This window comes from Struthio camelus, chromosome 1, assembly GCF_040807025.1.
Source record: "Struthio camelus isolate bStrCam1 chromosome 1, bStrCam1.hap1, whole genome shotgun sequence".
NCBI lineage: Eukaryota > Metazoa > Chordata > Aves > Struthioniformes > Struthionidae > Struthio > Struthio camelus.
In genome coordinates this window covers 189,681,164-189,707,704 of record NC_090942.1, presented here as the reverse complement: position 1 = coordinate 189,707,704, position 26,541 = coordinate 189,681,164, and the positions used below count along the sequence as shown (strand labels likewise).

At 43.1% G+C, this 26,541-nt stretch overlaps 1 protein-coding gene across 1 annotated transcript; it reads right to left on the bottom strand.

The window, feature by feature from the left end:
* TNFSF11 (TNF superfamily member 11) lies at positions 1 to 25,674 on the bottom strand. Its single transcript, XM_068929737.1, has 5 exons — positions 25,246 to 25,674; positions 17,364 to 17,531; positions 10,699 to 10,744; positions 10,517 to 10,615; positions 1 to 509 (listed from the first exon to the last, which is right to left on the bottom strand). The coding sequence occupies exons 1-5, from the start codon at positions 25,465 to 25,467 to the stop codon at positions 88 to 90; spliced, it is 957 nt and encodes a 318-aa protein (XP_068785838.1). The 5' UTR covers positions 25,468 to 25,674; the 3' UTR covers positions 1 to 87.
* Positions 25,675 to 26,541: the final 867 nt, after the last annotated feature.

Genomic DNA, 26,541 nt, shown 5'->3' with positions numbered 1-26,541 from the left:
TTTGGGACAACTATAAACACCATCTTTTTTTTTTTTTTTTTAAAGGAGTCCCAGGGAAAAAATAACACACATTAAAGACAGAAGGATTCAGTCTAAATCCCTTACTTTAAATGCCCCAAAGTAAGTTGCTTCTTGGGAAGAATCTAGTAGCAATGGGTTTGATACCTGGATACTTATCACTTCACCAGATTTTAATTTAAAAAAACCTCCTACATTTACAGAATAAAAATGAAATTCTGAATTCCCCGACCAGTATTTGGTGCTTCCTCCCTTCATCAAGACATCCGAGCGTCTTATCTTAAGGTTTGTCTTAGTCATATACACCATCAGCTGAAGCCCTCTTTTAGTCAGGTTTCCTGATGTTTCATGATGTCTAAAACAAATGTTGGCATAAAGATAGTAAAATCCATCTTGATTAACAATTAGTTTTCCATCACTGAATGTCATATTTGATAAGTTTGCCTGGCCTTTGTCATGATGCCAGGATGTAAGGTTCACTTTGCGAGTTCCTGAAGAGAAAGAAGAAAAAAACACACAATTACATTACGCTTACAAGCATTTTTAACAAAACTGAGTGTTTAAAGAGCAGTCTCTGGATTTTCAGCATCAATAGCAACTATAGTTACGTAAACGGAAGTTTGAAGCTTCAAAGTATTAGACAGTTATGAAAAAGAAATAAGAAATAAGAAGGGAAAGGGAATAAGAAATTCCTGTTCTTCATCATGTACCACCCCGTTCCAGTTCGGTATTTTTTTTAACTGCCTGCTCTTCCACGAGAACTTTTGCTAGAATAGGGTACAAAACACTTGTTTGGCCAATAACTTGATTCTGCTAAGGCATCATATGGCAAGCACTGTATAGAAGTTGTATTACACAAAAAATTTTACTCAAGTAAACACCCTGAGAAGGATTTGAAAAAAACTGCTAATGAAAAAACCCAGTAAGTCTTGTTTTCAGACTTTAACCTGTTTCATCCTAATATAACATACAGACATCTAAGCTAGAGGCATGAAATCTTCACCGCTTTTCTTTCAGGACTCTTCAAATAACTACTTGGAAGTGATCTCTACAATTTGCTCCAGGATCATTCTCCACCAATCCCAACACGTTCTTATTTCAAGATAAAACCCCTCAGCTTTTCTACATTTTTTCCCCTGCTGCTGATTCCATGGCACTTATCTCCTCTGTCCCCATTTTTCCACCTCTGTTCTTAGCTTCGTCCTCCTTCCTAAAGTGTTCTAACTCTTGACACATCATAATCTCCAATCTTGAATCTCATCTGTGCCTAAGACGCTCTTCAAATATTCTTTTTTTTTTTTGTTATCCAGTGTAGGGTCTCCAGTATCTGGAAGGTCAAAAGTTAAGTGGAGAAAGTTCTCTTTAGCCATTCCTACCTCCTCTTTCATAGCAGGCTCTCTCTTCTAGGATGTGATTCATCTGGTCAAATACAATCTAATTACTTCCACTCTATATGAGCAAGAGTAATAAACAGGACAATTAATCTGACCCTACACACCCTTGTTGGAATGAGGTATATCACACTCTACTTTTTGGCCCTGAATAGTCTGGGTGACTAACCCGTATGTGTATGTTGCATTTAAGACTCAATGCAATTCATGGTTCTGGTAGACAGTTTCCCTAGACTGCCAACACCTGAGACTTAGAAGCCTAAATATGCCATGTTAATATCGGTAGGATTTAAACATCTAGCTAAGAATTTGGCCTCTATTTACTATCACTGTATGAACAAAAGATGGTACTACTTATAGAGTCCTCGGGCCCTCCATCTAGATGCCTCCAAGCGACTTACTACAGAAATTCAATGATTACTCAGCCTAACAGGCAGCTCAAGACAAAAGCAGAGTATTCTTGATGCCAGGCACCTATTCTCAGTATTACAATAATGTCTGTAGACCACATCAGGGAATCATTTGTCTGCACAATACTAAATTATATATAGTTTAAAAGCATAATCTCCTAAAAAGCTTGCAATGTTATGGAGAATAAGTAAAACACAGATACTATGGAAAGAACAGGAAACATTTCTATCTAGACTAATTCTGCATATAGCAACATCACTAACTGCCTAACTTAGCTGATATACTGCAAATCACATGAAAGTGTTTTCTAATGGATGAGGTGTAAGCTTTAACTCAGCCTTAACTTTAGCTTTGCTTCTACTAGCTTCTTTATGGTGCTGAAGTAGGTGTGAGATTTAATTCCTAAAGGATCTTTGTCATGTAAAGTTGGCTGGAATATAATTCCATGAATGCTATAAATGTTTGCAAGGAATAACTGAATAGAACTTGACAGTTAAATTGCAGTATTTCCCCAAAGTTGGTGTAACCTTCATATAGTTTATGCTTTGGTGAACGTAATGTTATGAAGGTAAAAATGTTTTCATTTGAGAAGCAAAAAGCTGAAAAAACCATCAATGCAACCACTATGCATTTGTAGTACTATATAACTTGCCTGTGCTTTACATAACACTTCAAGTATTTATGATACAAAAAGTCTTTAAGTAAAAAAAGTGCTTAGACTTAACTCAGTGCTCTTGAATATACCTGAGTAAGATTCCACCATCTGGTTTAGTCATATCCTATACAGCACCCCCTACAGCGCGATCCTAGTTCTTTGACTATACAAATATTTATAGCTAGGTGATGAACTTTTACAGCTATTTAGAAGGCAAATTCATATTCTTCTTCCTCAGATATGTACTGGAAGATCCTGGGAAAAGACTTATGGAAAATAAACGTGATTTCAGATGCTTTACTCTGTCTTTAAGGTATCCGAAGTTGGGAACTAGAAAGAATGAGCTCGTAGTTCATGCTTGGAGAACAGTCCCCTGCAAGTCATCTTAAGCAGTAGATCCACAAATTAGGAAAGAAAATGACCATAATATTCTGTGTCTCTACAGAACATCAGATATGCGGGAATCAAAATAGATGCATAACAGTTACCAATGTTGACGAGCAAAAAAGGACAAATAAACAGAATTGACATATGCAGACAAGAATTACAGAAGAAATACTTCTAACAGGTACATAAAAGCCTTTTCAGCTTTGCCTGTATGACTGGTGGCCTAGCATACAAAAAGCTGTCCCTTACCTGTAAAGGTAAGGGAAGGATGCTCTGTGAAAAGAACAAAAAAATAGCTGACAGACTGGAAATATTTTGAGTAGCTTGTCAGCTCTGCGCTGTCACTAGAAGTTAACTTCGGTAATTACAGGTACCTTAGAAACACTGGCCTGGAAAGCACTTCCTGGATGCGATCACAAAGTAGACACACTATCACCTCTCTTGGGTATCTCAAGCTTCTGATCAAGCCTCAGATGCAATTTCATTTAGAGCCTATTGAGACTGCGCTAAGAGATAGCCTGACGGGAGGTCATCAAGGCACGGAGAGAAATCATTTGGCTCTTTCTTCCAACCCTGGCCGCATTTGGCACTTCAGTGAAGTGAGGGACACTGTTTTTGGTGACAGTGCTAAGCAGCAGTCTGCAACACCTAAATAGCATGACTGCTGGAGCACGTGTATTACGCAGTGGATTACTACAGTATTTTCTAGTGAGGAGCACGTTCCTGCAGTACACATCCCACAACCTCTTGCGCCTCCCTCACTTCATCTTCTTCACATCCACCTCTACTCACAGCCTGCAAAAACAGTGAAACGGGCAAAGGGAGAAGACTCAGTCCAAGGCCCACAAGCACATCCACGCAGAAGAAATAGCAACCCCTACGAAAGCCACACAGGCCCTGAGAAACATCCCCTCCTGACACACGTAATGGCTTTTTCAACACAGGGCACAGCACAATGGATGGAAGTCAGCCAACTTGTCCTAACCAGCAATCTCCAGCACACAAGATCAGCTTTTTCTGCTCCCTTTGAAGCACCCACAGCAGTGGGTCTACACAGGTACTACAGGGCCTTACACCTTTGGCTCTCAGTGCGCCACATTCTTCATGTATCTAAACACCTGCTTGGAACATGCAGTGCTTTATCCTCCCAACTTCAAACACAAATAAACAATCTATTCCCATCAAAATCTCCAAGGCACATGGAAGCCATGGTGCCTTCTCCTCCCAGCAGATATCCAAGCTTGCCTCAGAACCACCAGAGCTCACAAGTATGCTGGAGCAGAGCCCAGGCTGGAGTCAACTGGCTCCAGCCAGACATCATCTGGATTTATCTGTTCAGAAAAAAGTGAGGGGAAAAAAGGGACAGAGGAATTTGAGAACCAGAAGTCTTCCCTAGTTGCCAAGGGCAAGCAACTTCTGCATGCCAGAAGAATACTTTTACTGCAGTTCATGACAAAAAGCTTCTGATGTTCTCCCAGTCTTGCACAAAGCATAAACTGTCAAAGGCAGACCATAAAGAACTGCCCTCATATGGTTCCAGTGTAGTCAGGTAGAAATTATCCAAGTAAACTCAAATACATACCCTTTTCTGGGCAGTGCCTCAGAAAAACTCTGAAAATTATGAATTATTGGAAGACTCACTTCAAACATCTTAAGTCTCCTATCCTGGAACTATCCATTTGCCAGAATCAATAATGAAAGGGGTACCAGAGTACACCTTTCAAGCACTGCGAACAGCTGGGAAAGTTGTAGTTCTCATACAGAGTGCAAGTCTGTCAGAAATACTGTCCCAAGAAAGCTGGGCTATCTTCAAGAGAAGGGCAGGCAAAAAAGCTGGTTGCTTGCATCAGGGGGAGGACAGAGGCACATCAGATATGGAACAGGAACGCATATATATGACTGAGCAGAAATAAATGCTGTGAGAGACTGGTACCACACTGGGTTATCTGCTAGGCAGATTTTAGTTGCCTGGCAAATAAACTTTTAGTTGCCAGTCCCAACAATCAAGTAGCAACTCTGAAGAAATCCTGAGTCGGAACGCAAGATAATGAAGATGGGAGAAGAGGGAAAACAGGTATCACACTCACTTGTAATTGCAATGCTGAGAGGGGCTCTGGGTGCAGTTTGTTCATACAGCTTTGGGGTTGAGGGGAACATGCATCATTCATACATGGTCAGGTAGGGGGACAGGCCAAGCAATGATGGAAGATGACCTTATCTACTGATCTCATCAGACCTGTTTTGAGCAGCGGACTGGAATAGATGACCTTTCGAGGTTCCTTCCAACCTGCATTATCATTCTTTGATTCTCCTACCTCAGGCACATGAGCATTTTGCCACAATATAGAGTTTTTGAAGAGCCACCCAGCAGCACAGCATAAGAGGTATTAGTGGAAGTTATGCCATGCAACCTTCAACAGAAGGAGCTAACAGGCTCTCAAGCACTTGAGACATATTCAAGCATCCAAATTTGGGGACACTAAGACAGACCATCAGCACTCCAAAAGACGCGGAGTAGAAAAAGGGGGTACAAAAGTGCCAAGTCGGTTATCTTTATTTCAGAAATTCTGGAACATAATCCAAGCTGTGGGACAGCCAGAAATGCTGTAATACAGTATCTTCGAGGACACAATTTACAACAGTAAGTCATGCTGACAGAGAAGAAAGAAGTCAGAGCTAATGACTGACTCCCCACCAGGATAGCAAACATGAAAAACATTAGGATAAGTCTTCTGAAAACCTCAAGAAAAGAGAAAATAACATCCTGCATGCTAGTGGGCATGAACTAAGAGTAATACAAATGAGTTCCAGTAAAATTGATTAGTGAGAAGAAAGAAGTTGGAAGGGGAACTGAGGAGAAAGTAAGCCTGCACTGATAACTCGTGTGCATCCTAGTAGCTTTCAGGTATAAGTAAAGCCTGAGGAAGGACCAAAGCTCTGTCTGTCCTGAAAAATTGCTTCTGGAGGCAAAGGGCAGCTGAGCCAAATCTGTAGCTGTAAAGAGCTGTAAATACAGAATTCTACAGCATTTCCTTAAACAGCTAAAGATAACACTTCTCAAATGACATATTTAACATTCGCATTCATTTGGTTATGCTTTTCTCCTTTAAACTGACTAATTTCTGTAATCAATTTGTAAACTAAAATTTGCTGTTTTCACTTAAAATCTGGGTAGCTTTTAAAGTGAGCTCAGGTAAAAAGCAAGGAGCAATCATCCAGCTTTTACCTAAGACAGCAAACCTGAAAAATACACAGCACAAACCAAACCACTAGGGTTTCTGCAGCCAAGAGATGGGGAAAATCAAGATCCGGGAAGGCCCATCTCCCTTCTCCTCCCAAAAGGCTAGAAAAGTCAGTATGGAAATCTGCAAAAGCCCAAAGTCATATTACTGAGAACCAGGCTGAAAGAAAATGTTCCCTCACAGAAGATGCTCAGTACCTTTTGATGAAGGTCAGTGGCAAACTACTTAAATGGAAGAATAAAATGCTGTTTGACAGTAATGACAAGAAAAAAGTGAAGAGGAAAGCAAATATCACTCCAGTCTTCAAAAAGGGCAAGAAGGAGGAGCCAGGAAACTGCAGGCCAATCAGCCTCACCTCCAGCCCTGGAAAGGTGAGGGAACAGCTCATCCCGGAGGCCATCTCTAACCATGTGGAGGACAAGGTGGTGATCAGGAATAGTCAGCATGGATTCACCAAAGGGAAATCATGCTTAACCAATCTGATGCTTAACCAACCATTCTCTGATGGAATGACTGGCTGGGTAGAGGAGGGGAGAGCAGTGGATGTTGTCTACCGGGACTTCAGCAAGGCTTTGGACACTGTCTCCCATCACCTCCTCCAAGGTAAACTCAGGAAGCGTGGCTAAGATGCGTGGCCAGCGAGGTGGATTGAGAACGGGCTGGATGGCCGAGCTCAGAGGGTTGTGGTCAGTGGCGCAGAGGCTAGTTGGAGGCCTGTAGCTAGCGGTGTCCCCCAGGGGTCAGTCCTGGGTCCAGTCTTGTTCAATGTATTCATCAATGACCTGGAGGAAGGCACAGAGTGCACCCTCTGCAACTTTGCTGATGATACTAAACTGGCAGGAGTGGCTGATGCACCAGAAGGCTGTACTGCCTCTCAGAAGGCTGGAGAGATGGGCAGAGAGGAACCTCCTGCAGTTCCACAAAGGCAAGCGCAGGGTCCTGCACCTGGGAAGAAATAACCCCATGCACCAGTACAGATTGGGGGTTGGCCTGCTGGAAAGCAGCCTGGAAGAGAAGGACCTGGGAGTCCTGGTGGACAGTAAGTTGAGCATGAGCCAGCAATGTGCCCTCGTGGCCAAGACGACCAAGGGGGTCCTGGGCTGCATTAGGAAGAGTGTTGCCAGCACGTCGAGGGAGGTGATCCTGCCCCTCTCCTCAGCCCTGGGGAGGCCTCACCTGCAGTCCTGTGTCCAGTTCTGGACTCCCCAGGACAAGAGTGACATGGCTCTACTGCAGAGAGTCCAGCCAAGGACTCAAGGGGCTGCAGCATCTCTCATGTGAGGAAAGGCTGAGGGAGCTGGGCCTGTTCAGCCTGGAGAAGAGAAGGCTCACAGGCGATCTCATCAATGTGTACAAGCATCTGAAGGGAGGGTGTCGAGAGGATGGGGCCAGACTCTTCTCCGTGGTGCCCAGCCACAGGACAAGAGGCAACGGGCACCAGCTGAAACACAGGCAGTTCCATCTGAACCTGAGGAAAAACTTCTTTGCTGTGAGGGTGACTGAGCACTCGACCAGGTTGCCCACAGAGGTTGTAGTGTCTCCTTCCCTGCAGATATTCAAAACTTGCCTGGATGCAATCCTAGGTAATGTGCTCTAGAAGACCCTGCTTGAGCAGGGGGGTTGGACTAGATGATCTCCAGAGGTCCCTGCCAACCTCAACCATTCTGTGATTCTTTACAGATTGATTTTTTTTCCTGATCTTGTTTATTTTGGGTCAGAGTGATGACAGTGGAGAACTTAAAATGCTAAGAATATATCTGACCAGACTCACAGCTAGTACAAAATAATTTAGAAGGATTTCAGACAGGTAAGAACAGGGAACAGGAGAAGAAAATATAAATTCCCATTTGGGATCAAAGATGATAAAATGGGGCAAAAGAGTGGTTGGTGATGCTGAGGAAAATTTTTCATCCTTTATGCCTCTCATGCACCTCAAAAGCTTTTTTGCATGCTTTTTTGCACACAGCCAATCTGGTAGTGCCTCATCCCAGCGAGTATGATACTGAAATATCTCACACCTGTACGTTCAGGGTTTCAGCTATCCATAAGGATGCAGCCCTTCCTTGTTGCAGGGCCCACAGGAACTGCAGAAGCAATTGTCCTAGCAATGCCCTTCTAAATGACACATAAGCCTTACGTGCCAGATCTGGAGGGAGTAAGCCCAACTCACCAGGTCAGAAAGGGGTTGATCTGCTCCAAGGAGAAACAAAGCTGCTTGTTGCTATTAGTACTATATTTCTGAGCATTCCTGCTGTTAAGCTAGAGGTGGAGGCAGAGGTAGAAGGTAGAGAAAGAGCGAGCGCTCACGCATGCAAGAGAGAAACAGAGAGAGCACATGCACATGCATGAGCAACTCCTTTCCTCCCATTTACCCACAGATGTGCTAACAATATTAAGTCACACCCTAAGAATTTAGTGCAAAAACATCAACCGCTGCCCCTAGTAAAAATAAAGTTTCCAGACCAATGTTTAGGGACAGAGCAAATAAATTCCCCACAGGAAAAGATACATTTCACCACGTGACACATCAGTGCTGTAGATGTAAAGTGGCCTGTTGCTATGATTAGCAAATTAATCCAATCCTTCCAAAGACTAAATGCTAAGACAGGTTTACAGATGCTGTGGCCCCTACTATTGACCTATGTCAAAGGCTAACACCTGACTAATGCAAATAGAAACATATCAAGAGGTATTTGAGCTAGTAAGAAACCCTGTAGAAGTTCAGACTGCCATTTAACGAGCTGCTTAAGCTCTCTGCCTATTGAGCTCTGAATTTAGGCAATGCCAATGCACATGGAGGGAGAACCCTGTCCCTCCAGGCAAGAAGCTTACCCCTTGTGTGCAGGAGTATTTTATCTTTAAATAGAGCAGAAGCAGGTATTATTGATTATGCAGGCAGTGGAATTAGCTCAGATTTCAAGCCTTAAGACAGCATTCCCCTTTGGTTTTGTTGCAGAAAACAGAAAAGCAGTGCATATAAGTTCATTAAGCTAGAGCTGAGCATTGCAGAACGTATGCATCTACAGAGGAAGGAGACAACAGTGATGAGCGCCCCCTCCTAGCTTGAGATCTTCTGTCTGATAGCTTCAAAATAAACTCTCACTCACTTCTACCACACCAAAGATGAGGACTGCTGTGTTGACAACACAGAAAAATCTTAGACCTGAGAGTGCCCTGGGGCAAAGAGGAAACAATACTGAGGTAACTTAAAATTGTAGGAATTAATCTTTTGACATAGGCACTCTGGACAGTGTTCAAGGGCAGACTCATGATTTGTTCCCTCATATTATACTAGCAAGGGTGTTCCCAAAACCAAACCAAGACACTCCTGTGGGTAGACACTGAGAGCTCTAGCAAGACAGAAAAACCGCCACCCCCCTTTCTATAGTGTCCAGTTAAAGCTGCAGGAACATTTTTTGGGCCTACTCAATAGTTCAGAAACATACTGCATCCAGGTCAATGCACTGACCAGAAACCTCATCGCAGAGAGTACAGTGCTACAACTGTTGATTTCACTACTGCTGGACTAGATGTAGACACATGCTCATGAAGCTCTAGGGTGTCTGACTGTCAGAAAGGCTCTGATAATCTTCATATGGAAGAGTCGTGGCCCATACCCATACCACAACATAAAATGGAACACAATAAAACCCTTCCTGCATGCTGTAGAAAGACAATGGAAATGGAAACAACTGCTGTAAATTCAGCCCTATGTTATCAGAGTGCACTGAGCCCACAGAGGACAGGGAACCAGCAGACAAATTATAACTTCAGGACTGGAGTCGTACATTTTCAACAGCTCGAAATGACAGATACGTTTCCTCTACGGGTAAGCTTTTACACTGATGCATGCCTAACACATCCATGTCCTGTGTACTCGCGGGTAAGATTTTTGGCTTCCAGATTCACCCTGAAGATAACTGCTGTATTCCCCAGAGCAGACCCAATGACATTTCGGCACACAAAATCCCTGAAGGACTGGGATTTTGGCCAAGGATTTTGCTAGTATATCCTCATATTTACATGGTTGAGGCCACTGTGGGTGAAAAACTCCAAATGAGCCCTGCTGGCCAAAGAAAGAAGCTTCAGAGAAGAGCACTTCACACTTATCTTCACCTGAGGACAGCATGAAGGCAGGCAGGCCGAGCTCTCAGAGCACAGAGAACATGAACACTGGTCATCTGAAACACGCCAGTCAGCAGCACAAAAGACTCCCACGTAAGATACCTAAGCCAGAGGGGAGCTAGCTAGTTAACATTACTGCTGCCTTTTAGATCCTTCTAAATTATGCTCATTATCAAAAGCCATTTCTGAAATCCCAGTCTGTTTCTAGTATTGCTGAAAGATTTTAATATATTCCACTGTATATATTTGTAGTAATATTAAAACTGTTTGCTTAAAACTGAACTTACCAGATGGAATATTCTTATCATCAATAATAAGATGGGCAAAAGGTTGCTTCTCAGGTTTACTTCTCTTGTAGAGATCCATTCCTAAGGCTTGCATTGCAGCTAGAGATAAAAGAATTGCATGACTTCAGAAAACATGTTTAGTAGAATTTGAAATATTTTTTTATGCATAAATCAGTGCCTACCTTTTTCTGGTCTTGGTAGTTCTCTTCCCATGACACGCTGCACTTCCTAAAATGAGAAAGAGCAATTGCTTTGATATTGCCTTGCTTTTTTACAATACTGCATATTGTATATAGCTTGCAAGACCCTTTTCTAGTTATTCTAGTTGGAACGTTTCTGCAAGCATAGTGGAACAATGGCTGCCAGGAACACATCACATGTAACAGTGAAACCCCAATTACCCCAATTAGTCAAAAGGTAATGAGAGGTAGTTCCACATAGGGACAACTAGTGAGTACTTACACTAGTAACTGGGGAAAGCTAAGGTCTGCATTTCATTAGCGATGAGGAAAATGAAACCACCTCTGCCCCTCACACCCAACCAGCTACAGGACAGGTGGCAAGACAATTACAAAGCCTTTGCGATAGCTTGTACAATTTTGTTCGCCTCAAACAACCCCAGGCATGTAATCATGACACTTCTAGCAAAGTACACAAGAAAAAGGATCAAAGCATTTTCTCCATCTGGACTGGGTCACGTAAATCGGGTGCCAGGATCTGGATGTATGAATCCTTTAGAACGGTAAATGAGTTTTAACATGAATGAGGACCATGTTACCAAGAACCACACTAAAAACAGACACCAGGCACTGCTGCAAAGCCTTACTTTCAACAACCCCCTTTCCTTCTTGAAGAAGCACACAAACAGCAGTTTTCAAAAGTCTAAGCACCATGTGCTTGTAACAAGTCTGCACCTGGTCTTGACAATATTTGAAGGTTTGATCTTCAGTTCTATCCCAGCTTCCCCCTTGACTCTCATCTCAGTTTCCTGTCTGAGAAACAGGGATAATATTCTCCTTCTAGCTATTCAGATTACCTAGTATCATGGAGCGATCAAAAATGAAAGGAAACATTTTGCAGCAGATATCAAGCCATTTTCTTATTTATAAAGCCTAAGCATAGTCCTGTGTTTTGTCTTCATGTTGCAAGCACTAGCACTGTTTATTCTCTTGCTAATTCAATACCATGTATCTGCAATATGCCTCGGGCATTTGGCCAGACCAGCAATGCTCCCTCGCATTCTCAATCACTGTGGTGTTTTAGAATTTGAAATCCTACTTTGAAAACATCTCAAGTCCTGTCCTTATGTAATTTTGCAACACCTTAGCTGCTACATTTATGTATTCTCACTTTTCCCTTTCAGTACGTATCTAAATGTTAAACCAAAATGGAAACCCACAGCAGAATGGAAGTTGTAGTATGACTATCAAAGCACGATACTTCAGCAGAGATATGCTGATTTTATAGATAAGAATCAAAGATGCTTTCTGCTGTAGAGCCGAGAAAAAAGCAGAATTGCAACTTCAAAAGACGCATAACCCATGTCCACATTCCCTCATTTACATTCACTTCCCCTCTCTGATCTTGCTACTTCAATGTCAGTTCTAGGAGCACGAACATGAAGCTCCAATTCTAAGAGCTGCAAACGAGCATCGGGCTCTAGCCACACTTGAGTTTTTAATCTCATGAGAAGCAGGAAGAACAACTGCAAGTAGTGGGTATTGCCAGAAGTGGCAAAAGCACCTGAAGAGAACAGGTAGAGAAGACAGAGATGACTGGGAGATGCACCATGCTCTACAAGGTTACTGCACCATACCTGTTCCCAAACCTTTTACTAGAAAGGAGAGGCTCCTTCTTTGTTCTCTTGTTTCCTAAGGGAAGCCTTTTGAAGGTGGAGTCTGCTTTTGTATCCTCTCCTTCCAGTGGATGTGATAATGCACTTGCTTGGAGAGACTGATAAGCAGATCTAAAAAAATCTATGCAGTTTTTAATCTCCTATTATCTAAAGATATGATTTAAAAAAATCCCTTGTTTGGCAACTGCATAGCCATAGGAGTCCCTAAGCTGGCCAATCATTATCCTCCTTTTAACCTAAATTTTTCTTAAGAGCCTGGAGTTCCACTTCTGCACATGTCCAAAGTCACTCTGCCTTCAGCAGCTTGGTACCTCACCTTCTGAGATCTAGCAGCCTGACTCAGCAGTCCTCCCATGTGGAAAGAAAAGGGTGTGCTCCTCATGAAATTCAGCCTGAGCTGCTTTCTTTTCAGCTCATTGGTGTTGGTGATGTTCATCTGCTACATCATCATTTGGTAGGCAGAAGAGCTGCCCAGGAAGAAATGGGCCCTCAGCCCTCCTTGTCCCAAGGGGCTTGAATCCATCCTTCCCGCTTCCTAGAAGCATCTCTACCCTACCAAACTGGAACTGGGTTTGACAAGAACACTCTTCTCCTCTTAAAGCTAGGCTACTACGCAATAAAAAAAAAAATGCAGGTGTAATTACAGATTAAAAGAGTGCGCCCAAGACTAATACACTGAGAAGAGCTGGAGTCTGGCTTACGCTCAGAGGATCTTCTGCACGCTTGTCATTGAATGAGAAGCGGCTAACCTGGGGCTGGAACACAGGACTCCCCCACCAGCTGAGTTCCCCAAGCACTGGGCAAGAGTCATGCTCTTCGCTTGATTCTGCCCAGCCCCATTAATTTTGACATTCCTTTCTGTTCACTGGCCCAATTATCAAACAGGAAACTGAAAGAAATACATGAACTAGTCCCTAGAGAACAGAGATGGAGCTGTGGGTTTGCTCACAGAGAATGATACTGTATTGCAATGCTTCTCGATTTTTACTTCATCTGTTTCTACAGTTCCAACATACTGATACATAACCCACCCTAGAAGAGCTCTCAAGTATTTACTCACTTCTCCTGACTCTGGAAGGCTAGGAACCACATTTTTGAGTGCTATCTGGATGCCTAAATACGGCCTCTTAATGGGATTATAAAAATCCCCTTGAATCCTCACAGCAAGAAATTAAAACACAGGATTTTTCAAATCTTCAACGTATCAACTGCATTTCTACATATGTGAATACTTTTAAGCATCCCATACCCCTAGTCACAATCTGTAGAACAATTACAAAAGCAGAAACAGCTCAGCAGAACTTGTCACAAAGATATTCCTTTAATGGCATGAGAACTGCTGACAAATTATTACCAGTGACATCTCTTAGGACTTCCTCCCGCAGAAGCATGCGCACTACCAAGCTGTTATTTTTAGCAAAACTGTACACAAAAATCACACCACATTGTTAGTCTTACAATCAGGTGTACTTGCACACCTTTGACTGCGTCATTTGCTCGCTGCCCACCAAGTCATCTCTGCTGGCTTGCTTCCCACATTCCAACCTTTCATACAGAAACTGTTTAAACAGCAAGCAAGCAACCAGTCAAAAAAAGAGAAATGTGTCTTCCTTTCTTCAGAAATTTTAGGGGGCCTTGGGGAAGCTGCTAAACTGTCAAATTTTTGAAACTGAAAAGGTGCTTTAAATGTTTGGAAAAATCAGGAATTGCTTTTTTGTCATCCAGTGGACGGCAGGTTTTACCTCTCAGACAACCATCAGGCTTATTACTACACTAGCATCTTAGCAACTTCAAAACCCAACTCACGCTCTTAAAAATTATATGCAATGTTAAGAATGCATAGATAGGCCACTGAAGGAGCTTAACAATTGAGCATGCGAGAACATTTGTGAATGATTTTTCCTTCTTCTTTGGCTTTTAAATATTCCAGTATCTACTCTGAGTAGCTATAAATAGCCTTTTGAGCTCAGTTAGACGAGACCTTCTTGACATTCATGTATTGCTTCAGCTGCGAGTCTAAAGCTCCCTTATTCAGTTTGTTCTACTACCTCAGTGCTTCAGGTCCAATTAATACTAAGAAGAGAAGTATGACTACCTCGCCGGAAAGTCACCAATTTGAAGAATGCTAATCAGGAAGGAAGTGAAAGTACATGAACCAATATTCTGAAGAAGATAGTTTAGAGATTAGCACTACAACCTCTATTCAAATGAATAGTCCATTACCCACAAAGAAAAGGCATGTAAGGGTGTATGATTAAAACCATGACATTTTAACAACTTACAACAATCACCAGTGACACCTTGACTTTGTCCATACCTACGTGCTCTTAATGTCTACTAAATATACAGATCTCTTCACAAAGGCTGTCCTGAAGGTCTAGCAACAAAGCACTTTTTTGCCATGTGGGAGACTAGTTTAGGCCTGAACTCCCCAAGCTGCCAGAGGCTGGGACTATTGCCAAGAGAAGTTACTTCATGAATTGACTCCGGGTATGTTTGTCGTTCTTTCTACTTCAGACTCATAATTGACTTCATAAGACGTGTGGTTAGTGCATCTGGACTGCAAGAGGGTTTTTAAGGATATGCACAAAAAAATTAAACATAGACTAGGAAAGCATATTTTTTGTCTGCTTGAAAGTTTTTAGGCAATATTTAAAGTGTTTTCTACTGAGCAAGCTGCTCCCTAAGCAGTATTTTTATCCAAGAATCTGTTGAGGAATTCAGCACTAGATTTTCTTTAAAAGAAAATTTTGAATTAGTACATTTGTAGGAGATAAATGTTTCTGGATCCCACCTTGCAGCCCCGCTACACTGGTTTTCATAAGAGCACTTTCAAAGTCAACCCTTGCTTTAAATTTAAACACTGATCTCCAGGTGTGCAAGGAAAACGGATGAGAACCGTAAGCTAAAATCTGTAACCAGACCATAACCTTAAGCAAAAGAAAGCTGTCTATTTTCATTTCCTGAGCCTCTTGAATTGCAAAAGACAAACAATCAAAAAAAATCACAAAACTTAAACTGTATTTCAAAGTGTTCCATTTCAGTCACCTAATGTACTGCCAATTCAAACAAGGATAACTGATTTTAACACACACACAGAGGTTAGATTCTCCTTCAGGAAAGTGAACAAAGCAGAGAGGACAGGAAACCTCTTTCCACTCACATCAGCTGCATTCCCTCACACAAAAGACTAGCACAGCCGGACATAAGATTCAGCTGCATCTCTCCCCTTGGATATAGCACTGCCAATGAAAGACACAGCTTTATCATGATTACAAAATCATGATAAAGCATGATATTGCCTTAACACTGGCACTTTCACTTCTGTGATATACTTCTACAATATATTTGCATCTGAAAAGAGGCAAATACAGCCCTGGGCACGCATTTTTCTGTTTTTTTCGTCTCTTTCATCAATATATGATGCCAAAGCATCAAGGACACAGACCCAGCTGCATAACACACTTTGTTGCATTCAGAGGGAATTTGGAGCCTGATTACTTTGGCAGGAGAAATTTTATTCTTCTGAAACTAATGGCCATCAACCAAAAACATCATCCCTACTTGCTACTTATCTTAGCCACGGACATTGCAGCATTCAACCTCTATCCAGAATGGCAGGATATGCAGTCTCCGCTAAAGCCAAGCCTTTGTTGAGTAACCAGCAGTGAATAACCAGAATACAGGGCTTCCCATTCACTTACTGTAACAAGCTCCTTACACTGTCAAGGGAGTTGCATGAAAGAGCAGTCTAGTACATGCACACAGAACACAGAAGTGCATGTAGTATGAGTGTGTCTAGGAAGAAAAGAAGAAAAAACTAATCCTATAGAGCTGAACTATTTTCTTGAGTTTTTAAAGGAGGACGAGTCACAAACTCTCAAGTTTTTTTTAAGTTTTGTTCACCAAAAAGATCCATAACTCAGTTCTGTATTAAAAGTAAACGTTAGCACAATTAAAGTACCATATAATTAAGTACAATTCACTCTATGCAAAGTGCGCCTAAGTTGAATTCAAGGCTAACACAGTTTCTTTTATGAACAAAAATATTGAAGTTTTACGTAGCTGTGAAGAAGTGAAGTAGTAGTGGACCTGGTAAGTCAGAAAAAACAAGCACCATAGCACACATTCAGCATTTAAATAGCCCTAGTTAGTTCATAATTAGCACTAAGCACGCTTATGAATGTAAAAACAGATTAGAATCAATAATTGTCTGGAATAAGGGGTATTGTGACAAGTATATCAACTTGCCCAGGTTTCTTCATTAGCGCTGATGTCTGTAGCTGACTACTTTTGTTATCTGTGTTTTGGGAACAAGCTGTCATTCTCAACTGCTGGACAAAGACTGCCTAGTTATTATGCTATGGCAAAGCAGTTCTCCCCCCCATGCAGGAATGGTCTGCACAGAACAGAGAATCGGCAAAGTGACTGAAAAAAGAAAAAGAGATACTATCCTTCACATTCTCGGTAGTCTGTCATCATACGACATAAAAAAAAGTGAGAAACAAAAGGAAACAAGAGCAGATACTATTCATTCTTTCAGTCAATATTTTGCACATCAGTGATCTTGACTAAGATGAGAACTGAGTCAGAACCAGTCAGGAGACTGGTCTGAAAAAAGCATGGAACTGTCCTTTGTGAACATCCAAACTGCTGGCAAACCTACACATGCTAGCACAAATGACCACCATTTAAAGCCGCCCCAGTGTCAGAATGGCCAGTCAACTAACCACAATCATGGTTTTCTGTGTGAATTCAGGCCTGCCTTTGTTAAAAAAAATAAAATAAAATAAAATTAGTTTGAATACAGAACTGGTTAACCACTACCACATGAGTAAACACAGTATGATCTTGTATGCAACTCCAGGTATTATTCAAACTCCAAAAAATACTTTTTAGAACTTACCTCTGAATATAAAAGTTGGAAAACTTGTTACAAGTTTGACAGGCACATGAAATAAAGGAAAAACAAAGCCTCTATCTAGCACTTACCTTCTGTACAGCCCTTTGGAGAGCCTGTTTCATACTTCCACATGAGTCAGGCATTAACTTTGCTTCTTGACTTTCAAATGGTGTCTCTTGCAAATCTGTACTTCCTTGAGCTCTTAAAAATGTTCTTACACAGTGTGCATCTTCTTTTGAAATTCTATTAGGGTCCATCTGAAAAAAATATAAGCACAGCCACAGTTTTAAGTGTTTGCCCAACAGATATTAGAGAGTATTTAAGTCAGGGAGAATTTTAAACTATTTGAAAGAACTTAACACCTAGTTAAGCCCATTATTTAGATTTTCATTGTCAACAATGAGGAGAGAAACTTCCCCACAGGAAGGTTTGTCATCCTGAAGTACATAAGAGAGAAGAATGAATTATCTCCTGGAGCTGTCTACCTCATTAGCTTAGACTGGATACCTGACTTAAAAGTTAAAGATGATAAATTCCACCTTTACAGCAAAATCAGTTATCCTGAATTTCTTTTTTAAACAACTACGTGCAATCTCATGAGTATTTTAGCAGGCAACATATACAGCCCTCTCATCCAAACGAACTGTAGCTTGCAAGTTGACACACAAATGCCAAGTAGGGCAAGTTGAGGGATGTATCTAGCACATCCTTTTGAAGAGGAGAAAGAAAAACAGGTGCCAGTTATTGCTGAAAATATTCAGGGGGCAAGACATTGCTGAGTGAAACAGTTATCAAGACAGCACAAATTCAGGAAGACCACGTAACTATGAAAGCGTACCACAAAAACAACTCTATGTATCAGAAAAAGACAGGTAAACCTAGAACAACTACAAGATACTTTTAGTGATCAACCTCTGACTGAATCAAATATTCTATTTTTAAAGTATATGTTTAGAATTCTAAGTCCTATCAGCTAGATAAGATAGAAAGTTGGATATTCTAAACACTGGGATTGTACCTTCACAGAGTTTAATTGCACAAACATCATTTAAACCACTTCACCCTCTGTCCCCCCACTCCAGAACCCTTACCCTCAACAGATACTACCTAATCTTTCTTTCAGAGACAGCCTAAGACTCCTGGCAATTGTTCTCAACTTGTATTTATTCTGCTTTTACTTCAGACACTAAGAAGGATTCGTGTTCCCAAAACCCTAAGTTTGCTAACAATACCAGCTGGTCTAATAAGACATTTACTTCTACCTTTGTGCATAAGGTAAGGCCGAAGAGCCACGTCACATCTGAGAATTACAGAAGGTAACGTATTATTCACAGTCACAAAGAGGAAATACCAGGCCATTACATATATGGCCTGACCACCGCTCAGTTTCCTTTAACGTAAGACCGAACAAAACGGAATACCAAAAGGCAGGCTTGCAGGATAGCGAACAGCCAGAGCGAATCACACGTTGTATCGTTGGCTCACACGTACGTGAATTCTATTCCCTAATCCCAAAAGGGAACCAAGCTAACTTAAAAGCATACAGTTAGGATTACAGAAGTGATCAGAATTTAAATCTACATCAGGCAGGCAGCCATCCAACAGACGCTGCAAAGAAGCATTTGCTACACGGATGGCTACAGCAACAGCAAACGTTGCCTCCTCTGTCACCATCCTTCTGCTGAAGGCTGCCTGATCCATCCAAACCAATGTCAGCCCACAGCTACCCCTGTAGATTTGGAATGAAACAGGTCAGGAAAGGTTCACTTGAAGATCACAGGCAGCCATAACTTTGAGCAGAGGGGTAATGAGTAACAGGACGGCTTGGAGGCAATGACATTTTCCCAGGGTGATCTGACACAGCTGGATCCACAGGAAAATATGTGTACAGCTCTATGAATTAAGAGCTAAAATCTACCTAAATAACCTCTAAAGTCAGCTGGTGCAGTGCAGCCCTGTAACAGTTTAAGCTGATCTAAAGCAGCATCTCTGGACTCGCATCCTCTTCACCATGAAATGCCACTCCTCTTTTAAATCAACAGCATGGAGCTCTAACCTGGGAGGATTTTTGCTGGTCTGGCTTCCTGAAGGATTAGCACCCTCAAAACTCCCTACAGAAATCAAAAGCATCAAAGACAGTGCAGGGACAGGCACACAAATGAAGGAGCAGGAAGGGAGCACCAGCTTTAACTACTGCAGAACTGTAAGCTAACAGTCTCCCTCAGTATGTTCCATTGGTGTCCAGATACCCAGAAAAATCAACAGTAAATGGAACAAAAAAATGAAGCACACCATGTTCACCAACAGCTGTTAAGTTACACAGAAAGAAAATAAAGAATAACTTGGGCTGAAAGGCACCTCTGGAGGTCTCTAGTCCAACCCGCTGCACGAAGCAGGGCCAACTTCTAAGTTAGGTCATGTTGCGCGAGGCCTCATCTAGTCAAGTGTTGTGGAATCTCCACCCACAGTGACTTTCAGCCTCTCTGGTCAAGCTCTTCCAGCATTTAACCATTTTCATTGAGAAGTATTTTTTCTGATGTCCAGTTGGAATTTTCCTTGCTGCAATTTATGACTGCACCTTCTGTTTTTGCTCTGTGCTTCTGAAGAGCCTGGCTCCATCTTCTCTATAACCCCTCTTTAGGTAGCTGAAGACAGTAACTAGCTTCCCTTACCTTAGTCTGTCCTTCCACAGGATGAAGTAATCCACCTCTCCATTTCCTATGTACTACAGCCCCTACCTATCCCAGTGGCTCTCCACTGGCCTCTCTCCAGTTTTTGATCTCTTGTATTGGGAGATCCAAAACAATTCCAGATGTGGCCTCTGATGCTGGGATTATTAGAGACCTGAGGAAGTTAGAGTATTCAACAGGATTTGAATAAATGTGCTCCCCTCCACACCTGACACAGGATAAAAGATAGGGAGCCACAGTAAACAACTGCTGGTATTTTTTTTTTAAATCAGCAGATACTACTAGTGAAAGATTATTATTACTCCAGCGTGGGATTTAAGAAAAAATCTTCTGAAATATATACAAGGAAAATGTGTTTTACAGCACAAAGATCATGAAATTTAGTAAGGGCTAGACTCTGCATCCAGCCTGACAAATCACATGTAGCATACACTTACAGGAATCACCCATCAGCAGTCAGTCAAATGGGTCAAACATTGTGCCAGAACAGTAACAGCAGCTTGTATGGAAGCATTTATTTGGATGATAGCTTATCTACTGAAGACAGAAACCCAATCAACATCCTCACACCTACAGTTAAAAGACAGCACTGAGAGTTTCAGCAACTTACTTTAATGTTGTGCAACCCATTCTGATATAGTTTAAGTCTCTAGAGACTTAATGTGTTGATAAAGCCAATCTTTGATCTTGGGACTAGCTAACCTACCTAATTTCCCTTACCTTTTTCAAAAAATATCCAGTTGTCACCATATTTCAACCATAAAAATTAGCTCACCTGTCTAAACAGGCATCCTCAGGAATCCCGTATCTTACATTTTATAAAAGACATTCACTAAACTGCCATGGCTGTGAACAGACATTACCAAGTACTGAAACCAAAACTGTGGGCAAGAAGGACCAACAGGAATACTTTCAAAGACATTTTTTGAAAAAAAACTTCTGAAGACCCAAAATAAAATACTGCAACGGTCTACAGGGAACAGCTTGCTAACTTGCAAGGCACAGGAGGTTAGCCTTTGAATAAACAGAGGTCTACAGCACAAAGTCCTAAAGATTTAACATCTAGAAAAAGTATCAAAGTGCAATCAACAATATTGAATAAAGCTTTACAACTTTAAGGAAGCTAAATACTCTAGAGGAATTAGCCTATTTAAAGAGAGGAGTATAAAGCTTTTTTTTTTTTTAACATTACTATTGTGTATACATCCATTGTGTCTGATCTTGAAAGCAGGTCAAATTTGTGGGTGTCCCTTGCTACCAAAATTTTTCAGTGTCTCTAATCATTTCAGTTGTGTTTCTACACTCCTTTTATCTAACTTGGGGCAGTCAATATGAATTCAACATTGCAGGCAAGATCACACCAACTTACAGAATTCAAAGGCAGTATGTTTCCCAATCCACTCACTACATTAACAGCTAGTTTAGTTTCTACTACTGCACAGTTTTCACTAAGCCTTCTCTTGTCACCCACACTGGTTTGGGATTTTTGTCATCTTTTATGTTACTACCAGGTAAAACTCAGCACAGTTTCTTTTTCTCTCAAATACCAATTGCCAGTAAAATATTAGTCAAGATTACATTGCGTCTCTCATCCTGCTGTCCACCATCCTGCACATTATGCCTCTATTGGCTTTTCTAGCTTTGATAACTGAAGTCATTTATCACCGTCTGTCAAGCTTGTCACCTCACCATTTACTACTTTTTCAAACGAATTCACCTGCATTTAGGGCCAGTCAAAAAGTTAAGCGTGTCATGACCAACCTGACAGGTTTCTAACAAAATGAATGAAAACAATCTCTCTCGCTTTCTCTTATCCTCAGTGGCAAAAGACAGAAGAGAAAGAAAACTAGGAAAAAAACTAAGAGAAAATAAAACTCAGAATATTCTCCCTGAAAATTTAAAGTATTCAGTGGGAGTTTAATTTTGCCATAACAAACATTAAAAATAATCTTCCAATAGTAAAAAGATTAACTTTGATTTTAAAAGATAAAATAACAAAGTTAACAAAGTTAACCTATACTGTCTGAATTATGCAATGCTAAAGTATCATATTCTCATTTTTTCCTCGCAATAAATACTGACCATTTATATCCCTACTTATTTTCAAACTTAAACGAACTTTCAGTTTACCAAATATCACTTTTGACTCCATGATCTATCTTAACCAACAGGGATGGGCTCTTTTGAGCTTCTGAAAGGTGCTAGTGACCCCTGGCAAGCTGTTTTATTTTAGCCACTGTTCTGCTATCAGGCTCACTAAATTTTACATGAAGTCTGAAAGGAGATTTTCTAAAAACACACTGTAGTGAAAGTTAAGAGTTCCATAGATGCACGAAACGATAATAAAAACCTGCCTCTAGGTCACCATCTAGCAAAATATAAATTCTTCAGTAAGGTAGGAAGTTAAGTATAATATTTGTACAGACTTTTTAATAGGTAAAATGGGTAAAAATTTGGGAGTTTCAGATTAACGGAGTTAATCGGAGTTAAACTTGGAGTTCCAGGAATGAGACATGCAGATCTCACATCTGGATTTAAGCACTTCCAGCTTGTTCCACTGCCCTCCAGTTCAGTCAGTATTCGACCAAGTTCCTACTTTCATGATCTACTGCTCCATTACAAGCATCTAAGAAAAGTGAAATTTCCACTGCTCTTTCATCAATTGTGACCAAACTCTCTCATGAAGTATGAAAAAAAACATTTAAGAGGAATACTTTTTGTTAGTGTTTAATGTTCTTCGATTCAGTAGACTGCACAGGATGGTCCAGAAAGAAAAGGCAGAACATTTTACTCTAAAATTCAAGTTATTACTACCAAAACACTGGTAAAATTCATATAATCATTGCTTTTTTGTTCTTTTTGAATAAACCAGCTCCTTGTTTCATTTGCATCGTGCTGCACTATTTCTTGGCCACAAACATGTGTTTACCCATGAAAATTTGGTGTCAGTCTTAGTTATGTGTCTTGTGAAATTCCAAATGCTCAAGCCACAAAATAAACACTAAGGAAAAATCAAAACCTCAGTTATTGTCTCAGTTTATATTTTGTCATGATCTAGCCCAAATGATTTTATGCAAATGAAAATAAAAAGCATATGGTAAAACTGAGTCAGAGTTTACTCAGCCTCTTAGCTAGAGTTTTAAAGAGCTTGCAAAACGGTTGTCTTAAATTATTAAGTTTCTTACTATTAGCCTATACTATCATATTTTGCTAATTCACATTTGGTCAATTCACAAACCAAACAATTCACATCTTTCTGATATACAGCTCAGCACATTTAAAGAAATCTGCTCTCCTACTATTAAATTCTCACATTTTAACAAAATACACATTACTCAAGTTCTATGTTATTAAAAGTAACTGAAAAGTATAAATTTAGATAGTTTAAGACAACTCAAACGTGACAACAGTCTTTTCAAAAGAAAGATCAGATCCCATATAAATGGAAAGGCAGTTAAATACTAATTAACTTCCGCAGGACCTACTGTGTTGAGGTTTTTTCTAATCTCTATTTCACAATAAGAGATTGTGAAACAGGTATGGGTCACCTTTTCTTATTATTGTGAGTTATGTACTTGCTTCAAGTGTACACATCCTTTTTTTCCAGCTGTGGCAAGGAAGACATTTCGTCCACTAGATATTATTCAGGCAATTATTTTGGGCAAGTCTACATCTAGTTACATCTTCTCTTTCAGATATTTTGGAAGTTCACGTTGACAAAGGACTCCATCCAACAGCATTACTCCAAACCTACAGGAATCAAACTGCTGAGAGGATTAGATGCCAAATGCAGAATTACACTCCGACTGTGTAATTTTTTAAATCAAGGAAACAAAAGAAAAATAGTCATTGTAGTCAGAAACCTCTTTTTGCCCTTCATCAGATTTCTGTGAAGCAATGACATGAACTGATCAGAAGGAGTCCTTAATAAGGAGGAAGGGGAAATATATGGTTTTCAAGCAGTAAAATATATTGCATGAGTTCATTTTAATGGCTCTTGAGCATACTAATCAAGGTATAGTTGTACGTTTCTATGAGCTACGTTTTGGCAAAGATATCTTTTGAGGTTTGTGCTGCTGTTGAGCGAAAAACATTTCTCTGCCACCAGCTGAAGTATGCATTGCATTATTTCACTGTCAAGCAAACAAGTAGCTGTAAGCTACTGTACAGCGAGTCCACGAAATTAAATGCCACTTTTCCGACACATACAGGATATGATCAACTACGGTCTGCGTTACTGCTCCGAGAGTATACGTTTTATTTTGTAAAACTGGCAAACACAAAGCCACACACAGAGATACGGCAACTGCAGATACGGTCTGCACAATAAGTGATCGGCAGGGCTCCTGTGGCAGCGCAGGTCGCTCAGCTGTTTAAGTGGGTACGCGTTTGTGCCGCCGTCTGTTTCGGGAGCCCGTTTTGCTAAGAAATCCAGATCAAGCGCGTCTACCTAGAAGGCAAACTGAAGGAAGCCGGTTGCCACCGCTCGCCGACTTCAACTGAAAGAGCAGACATCAAAAGCGCGACTTCTGCGAAGGCAGCGACAGGCGCACGCAGAGAACCGACTCACTCGCCTCCGAGGCGAAGCCGAGGGCGAAGCCGGCGCCTCGCCCCACAGGCCGCCGCCGGCAGCCCCCCACTTCCTCTGGCGCAGCGCGAATCCCGCCGAGCCGTTTCCAAGAAGCAAAAGCTCCTCTCCTCTCCGAAAGCGTCCCCGCCCGCCAGCTCGTCGCCCCCGCCGCAGCAGCAGCAGCGGCGGCGGCGGCGTCGCCCCGCCGCGCCCGCGCCACCCCCAAACGCTGTACGCGGCGGGTCTGCGGCCTAGCACCGGGCGGCGGTGCTCTCGCTCAGAAACGGGGCGGCAGAAACCTTACAACCCGCATCGCTGGCTGGCGGGGGGGTGGGGAGGGGGGGACGGACACCCCGCTCCGAGGCCCGCTCTGAAGGGCGAACAATCCCTTTCGCCGCCTTCTTTTCCTTGAAGACGTTTGTCTTGCTTTACTACAGCCCAAGCCGTCAGCCACGTGAAACCGTTCCCCTGTGAACGGCCACAAGCCCAAGCCGGCAGCTGAAGGGCCCCAGGGCAGAGCAAACCTCCTTCCCGGCACTCAACACACCGGCCTGCCCGCCACCCCCGCTACGCGCCGAGCAGCGGCAACCGCTCCGACCCCAGCCTCAGAGCCGCAGCAGGTTGCTCTTCCGCCCGCCCCATCCCGCCGTCGTGAGCGCCCTCCCCGCTTCCCAAGGGGGCGCCGGCCGGCGAGCGAGGGGCGCCGCTTACCTGCGCTCGGAAGTAGAGGAAGAGGGCGACGCTGCAGACCACCTGCCCCAGCCCCAGGAGGACGAGGGCGGCGAGGAGCGAGCGGGAGGCGGGCGGCGGGTGCGGGTGGGCCGGCGGCAGCGGCGGCAGCGGCGGCGGCGGGGCGCTCTCGTGGGCGGCGCCGCTGCCCAGCTCCTCGGAGCCGCGCAAGTACTTGGTGTAGTCTCGGCTGGCGCGCCGCATGGCGCCGCGGGCAGCTCCCCTCGGCTCGGCTCCACAGGCGGCCAGCGGCTCCGCCGAGCTCCCCGGCCTCGGCAAACAACCCCGCCGCCCCGGCCGGGCAGCTCTTATAAACTGAGCGGCCAATCAGCCCCGGGCGGTGTGTCTGTGCTTCCCCCCCCGCCCCGGTCGCCGCCACCGCCACACACATCACCGCCGCCCCCTTCCCTCCTCTGCCCTCCCCGAAGAGAGACCGGCCCCCGCCGGCTCCGCTTCCCCCGCGGCGGGAGCGTCGCACCGGCCCCCCTCGCCCAGGGCAACCTGCTCCTTCCCCCCGCCGAAGGAGGGGTGAAACACAGCCAGCGCGGCCTCGGCCGGCTCCAGCCAGCCCTTCGCCCCCTCTTTTCTCTCTCCTCCCCGCGTTTTCAGGCCCACGCGCGCGCTTGGTGTTGTCCACCTACCAGACTCGTTCAGAAATGGCACCTGTGCGAGCCCACGGGCGGAGGAGCCCCTGAGCGGGGACGTGGCCCCCCGCACGCGCCCGCCGGGCCGAAACAGAAGACACGGCGTCGCGCACCCGTGTCTGGCGGGGTCTGCCCCGTGCCCCTCTCCGGGGGCGAATTTAGTGTTACTGTGCTACCTCACACCCGCACAGTCCGGGAGCCAAGGCCTCTGCCGATGTCTGGAGAAGTTTTAATTTGCTGCTCGTCCCCAGAGGATCCTTTTCTGTTTAGCACCGGAGTTCCCATATCAGCTCCAGGTCCTGCTACGGAGGGCCAAAACAACGCGTGGGGAAGCTGGGTGCCTGTTTCCCCTCGCCCAGTTCAACGGTTCACCGTCATCCCCTGCAATTTCTTAACCCGTTCTTAACTCAGGCTAGATCTCATCAATGTGTACAAGTATCTGAAGGGAGGGTGTCGAGAGGATGGGGCCAGGCTCTTCTCCGTGGTGCCCAGCCACAGGACAAGAGGCAACGGGCACCAACTGAACCACAGGAAGTTCCATCTGAACCTGAGGAAAAACTTCTTTGCTGTGAGGGTGACTGAGCACTCGACCAGGTTGCCCACAGAGGTTGTAGTGTCTCCTTCGCTGGAGATA

Excerpts from the sequence above, each read along its gene's own strand:
- TNFSF11 (XM_068929737.1), bottom strand. The coding sequence starts at position 25,467 with ATGCGGCGCGCCAGCCGAGACTACACCAAGTACTTGCGCGGCTCCGAG. Across the intron at positions 10,745-17,363 it reads TCCAAAGGGCTGTACAGAAG|GAAGTGCAGCGTGTCATGGG; the intron begins GTAAGTGCTAGA and ends TTCTCATTTTAG. Across the intron at positions 10,616-10,698 it reads ACTACCAAGACCAGAAAAAG|CTGCAATGCAAGCCTTAGGA; the intron begins GTAGGCACTGAT and ends TTTTATCTCTAG.